At 46.9% G+C, this 5,458-nt stretch overlaps 1 protein-coding gene across 1 annotated transcript in view; it reads right to left on the bottom strand.

The window, feature by feature from the left end:
- Nucleotides 1-5,458, bottom strand: part of slc4a2a (solute carrier family 4 member 2a) — a gene marked incomplete at its 3' end in the record, with an annotated part of 16,486 nt that overhangs the window by 4,805 nt on the left and 6,223 nt on the right. Inside the window, exon 6 of the mRNA XM_008301749.1 lies at nucleotides 2,543-2,682. Coding sequence (XP_008299971.1) covers nucleotides 2,543-2,682 — 140 coding nt within the window. The remainder of the gene's footprint in view (nucleotides 1-2,542; nucleotides 2,683-5,458) is intronic.

Below are 5,458 nucleotides of genomic sequence, written 5' to 3'. Positions count from 1 at the left end.
ACAAACCCAGACTAACCCAGACTAACCCAGACTAACCCAGGATAAACCAGGATAACCCTGACAAACCCAGACTAACCCAGACTTACCCAGACTAACCCAGGATAACCCAGGGTAAACCAGACTAACCTAGGATAAACCAGGATAAACCAGGATAAACAAGACTAACCCAGGATAACCCAGGATAACCCAGACTAACCCAGGATAACCCAGGATAACCCAGACTAACTCAGGATAAACCAGACTAACACAAACTAACCCAGACTAACCCAGGATAAAACAAGGATGAACCAGACTAACCCAGACTAACCCACGGCAAACCAGGATAAACCAGACTAACCCAGGATAAACCAGGATAAACCAGACTTACCCAAGATAACCCAGGATTAACCACACTAACCCAGACTAACCCAGACTAACCCAGGATAAAACCAGACTAACCCAGGATAAACTAGACTAACCAGACTCACCCAGGATAAACCAGGATAAACCAGACTAACCCAGGATAAACCAGACTAACCCAGGATAACCCAGGAAAACTAGACTAACCCAGACNCCAGACTCACCCAGGATAAACCAGGATAAACCAGACTAACCCAGGATAAACCAGACTAACCCAGGATAACCCAGGAAAACTAGACTAACCCAGACTCACCCAGGATAAACCAGGATAAACCAGACTAACCCAGGATAATCAGACTAACCCAGGATAACCCAGGATAACCCAGACTAACCCAGGATAAAACAGGATAAACCACACACTGATTAAACGACAGTAAGTTAAACCAGGCGGACCCAGGATAAGGTGGATCAGCAACAGAAACAGGCAAAATGAGGAGAAGCATGACAAACAAAGCCAAAACTAACTCAGGTGAATCTGACCAAAGCAGGTGAACCTGAGATAATTAGTGCTACCTGAAGGTGTCGACTCTTCAGGTCCATACCGACCATCCTGACGACCGGAACAGACTGAGCCGAGAGAGAAGCCCACCTGCAGTTTACCTGCTCAGACTCCTCCTACTTGAATCTACCTGTCTCTCGCTCTCATTACCTGTGCCTTCATGCAGTCACTTATCACAGCCCACCTGGATTAACCTGCAGCGCTGCAGTCATCAGTTTGGTCGCTGAAGTTGTTTTGTTGAAGAGCTTAACAGCAGCTTAAGAGTTTATAAGTTCAATCCAGCTCCAACATTTCTGTACATCCAGGTGTTCTCCAGGTGTTCTCCAGGTGATATCAGGTTCAGCACACACACTTCTCATCTTTTAGACATGATACATTCTGTGGCAAAACTATTTTCTAATATTTTCATATTTTAACGCTCACAAGATGTCAGACTGAAGATTGTGTTTCCTGAGTGGACTCAAAGCCTGACAGCTGCTGCAGCATCATGAGCCATCGTCACTGTTCACAGTCTGAAGATGAAGCAGAACAACGTGACAGAACCAGAACTGAACTCTGCTGCAAACTGCTTTATTACTGTAGTTTCTGTGTCAAACAGCCACAAAATACATTCGCTAGAGTTAAAACATGAACCTATGACAAAATGATTTAGAGTGGATGTTGTCTATTAGAGCAGTGGTCTCCAACCACTGGGCTGCGGACCGGGACCAGGCAGTGGGTCATTTGGTACCGGGCTGCACGGAAAGAATAAAAATGTTTTATTGGTGTATTTTATTTGCAAGGTGTTTTACTTTGAAAAATGACTAGCTCGTGTCCTGTCACTCGACGAAACTGAGCTGTTAATCTGAATAAAAGAACAAACGTCTGTGGAGCTGCTTAGAAAAACGGATTATTGTTTATTATGTGTGCGATGGCTGGTTCAGACCCACAGACTGTATAACAGATGGACGTAGCTGCCGTGACGTCACCCGTTGGTTTCTGCTCTGAGAACATGAAGCCAGGGTTTTGCTACTTCCTGGTTGACATCTTGGATTTTTGGAGCCAGTGATGCAAAAATCGTGGGAGGGGGGCGGAGCCAGAGGAGCAGCGATTGGTCAGACGGATTGAGAGGCGGGCCCTCTCTGCCCGCCCACATTTACCGCCTTCTGCTCGCTTCGTCTGTATGGTCGCTGCCGACTGTCAATCAAGCCAGCCACGCCCCTTGAGCCGCAAAATGTTGACGATGTTTTAAAAATTCAGTATTGATTTATTCTCAGATTGACCACCTGGTCTCTGGATCTGACCATGAAAACTAATAAGAAAACAATCCTGAGCTGTAGGAATGCAGTATTTGGTGATCTGTGATCACTTCTCTTCCAGTTCCAGTCTATGGGAGCCAGGGCTTTGTGGAGCCAGCAGCTAGTGGACGTAGTGATGCTGCAGGTTTCTGACACTTCTGGGTTGGATTCAGTTTCAGGGCCGGTTGCTACGTCCATCTGTTATACAGTCTATGGTTCGTAGAAAACTGTCTTGATTGAAACTGGTCCGTGGTGCAAAAAGGTTGGAGACCGTTGAATTGAAGTGTTGCGATGCCATGTGGGCGGAGCCTGTGTTATTATGATAATGAATATTGATACTGCAGCCTCTTTAGCTCCGCCCCCTGACCTCGTGAGGTGTCCGGTCCCGCGGCAGGTGTTGGTTCGCCCAGCCGCTCAGCTGATCTTTGGTGACGTGAACGATTGGCCCTCTGGAGCTCCGCCTCACCAGGTGACGTCGAACCGCAGGAATGTCGTCCAATCTGTGACCTGAGGGGGCGGAGTATCAGATGAGGGCGGAGTCAGAGCAAAGACCATGGCTGTGTCCCAAATCCCTCCCTATCCCTCCAGAGTGCTCCATATGGGCTGATCGCCATTCTGTAGGGGTGTCTGAATGCTACAGCCTGTATAGTCACTCCAAATATCCCACAATGCACCGTGAACTGTAGCGTGCAGCCGATGGTCACTAACCAGCGATATGGACCGCCATGCACTGCACGAAAGGAAACGGAAACTAGATGAACGAGAACTTGCGGCGCTGGGTTGTGATGTGGACAGACTGCACCACTTCATTTAAACTGCTTTAAGTTAGTGGATCCTGAAGAAACGCTCCCATCTGGTATGTACAGCAAAATGACAATAAACCGGATTTAGTTTGGTTTCTTAGCTACGCAATAAACTGTGAATCTGATGTGTTTGTACGACGCTGTTGTGGCACAAATCACAGCCAGCGAGCGACGTCATTAACAGTCTGAAGTGTCAGTTTGCCGAGGTGCTCCCCACACAGGGATCCATTTATGGGGGGAGGGAGTGGATGACTTCAGACACTCATCCCACATCACTGTTGCTTATTCAGACCAGTTTATCAACGTCAGGAAACATCACTGGTCCGACCTGATGGAGGTTATTATTTAAACCTTATATATACGTTCACGCAACGTTCGCTCAGCGTTTACTTGGAGTCCACGCCAAACTGACACCACGTTAAACAGATAAAACAGCAGCACGGACCCACAAAACGACTCCAAACAAACACCAAGAGACACAAAACAGCAACAAAGAGGCACAAAATGAACACAATCAGTGTAACAGAGACGGACCACAAACTCAGACAGAACCAGAACCAGTCCGTCTGAACCGGACGTCAACAAGTGGTCTGTGTTTCTGCTTTTAGTTCAAACTGATGGACAGCAAGTGGAGATCAGCAACCAACATCTGGATCATCTACAAACAGCAGCTACCTGCTCTGGGTTCTGTTCCTCAACAGTTCTGGTTCTGGACCAGCAGCTCATTTATTCTCATGAATCCTCTGAATGTGCAGCTGCTCTGTTCTGAGGGTCTCAGTAGAAAACTGCAGATTCCAGAGGTTTCATCTGCTGCTGGTGGTTTATGTTCATTTAAGGTCACTCAGAGCTCTGAGGAACATCTAGAACGTCCACTGAGAACCTGCTGGTTTTAATGACTTGAGTCCAGCAGGATCTTCTGCGTTTCAGTGGTTCACCTGATTGTTTATGAACACAGTTAGAAGCAGCTGCAGCTTCACCTGAGCTACCTGTGAACAGGTGAGTGTCCTCACAGGTGAACTGAACTCTGTCAGGGTCTCACGGGAACTTTCTGCTGCTTAACAGGATTTCAGGCTCCAATGGAGAACAAGAACACAAGAGACTGATCCAATCAGAACCAACACACACACACACACACACACACACACACACAGGTGGGTTCTTGCTGAAGCTTCAGGTTTCAGGTAAAATGTGATTTTCTGTTTCATTTCTACTTTTCTGGGGAAAACAATCAACAGCCAATCACATTCCAGCAGTGAGTCAGCTGACCTCCACCTGCTGTCAGGTAACAACAGAGTTCAACCCCAGCAGCAACACAAACAGTGTCACAGCCACCTGCACAGAACCACACAACAGACCAACAAACTGCTCATCAGCATGTTCCTGCTGCGCCTCACTTCCTGCTCAGGCCTCTTCAAAATAAAACAAAACCAGCTCATATGTTGTTTGTCTGCTGTTTCTGATTCTTTGCTTTCTGGAATCATCTCGCGGAGCCACATGTTGTGTTTACAAAGACAACTTTGACCTTCATGTGACCAGAACTGCAGCTTGTGGCAGGTTCTGTGGCTGCAGGAGAACAGAAGGTTCTGATCAAAGTTCAACTCACGGAAACCTCATCAGGTGTTTTTGGACAGAAGATCCTCTGAATGCAACATCTTCAGAAGAGAATAAATATCATCAAGAAGCCTCTCAAGCTCTAAAACGATGTTTTTAATGACGTGGGTTTTATATTTAAATATACACCAGAGTGCAGGCAACGTGGAACAAACAGCTGAAGGTTCTGGACTTTACTCTGAACTGATCCGCTCTGAAAACCTGAGCTCTGGAGAACGCTCTGAAATTATCCAACGACACCGTCCTGCTCTGAGCAGGCCAGCGTGTCCTGAACTTCAGGTCAAAGTTGAAACTCTGCGTGCAGGTGAGCTGCAGGTGAAACAGTCTGTAAAGAAACAGAAGCTACTCACTGAGATCAGCCTTCAGCCTCAAACACCTGATCACAGCCAGAGCACGGACCGGACCAGGACCAGGACCAGACCAGACCAGGACCACAGTAACAATAGACTGAGGCAGTGGGCGGCCGTGGAGGCAGCAGCATTGTGTTCAGGTCAGCAGTAGCTTCAGTCACGTGATCGACAGCAGCCAGTGACAGAAAACTCTTTCATGTCTGACAGAATTCCTTCAGGAGACGAAGTGACGCCAAGTGGCCCAGTGCATGCTGGGAAAGAACTCCTCCTGAAGCTCAGACTAACGCCACAACTCTGCAGCTGCTTCCATCTTTATGAGCACCCTGTGACGCTAGCATCACTGTTTACCATGTTCACTAGGCTAGTGTTATAATTAAGTATGATTCAAGCTATTATGTGTTTTGAGTCTGTATTTTTCCATGATTCCTATGGTTCTTATAATCAATTAAGATTCAAGTTATTATGTATTCTGAGTTTGTATTTTGTGCTGAGCTTATGTCCTTGAAGATAATGTGTCCG

The sequence above is a fragment of the Stegastes partitus genome, unplaced genomic scaffold (genome assembly GCF_000690725.1).
Source record: "Stegastes partitus isolate 25-593 unplaced genomic scaffold, Stegastes_partitus-1.0.2 Scaffold1705, whole genome shotgun sequence".
Lineage (NCBI taxonomy): Eukaryota > Metazoa > Chordata > Actinopteri > Pomacentridae > Stegastes > Stegastes partitus.
This window is presented reverse-complemented; position numbering and strand designations above follow the sequence as displayed.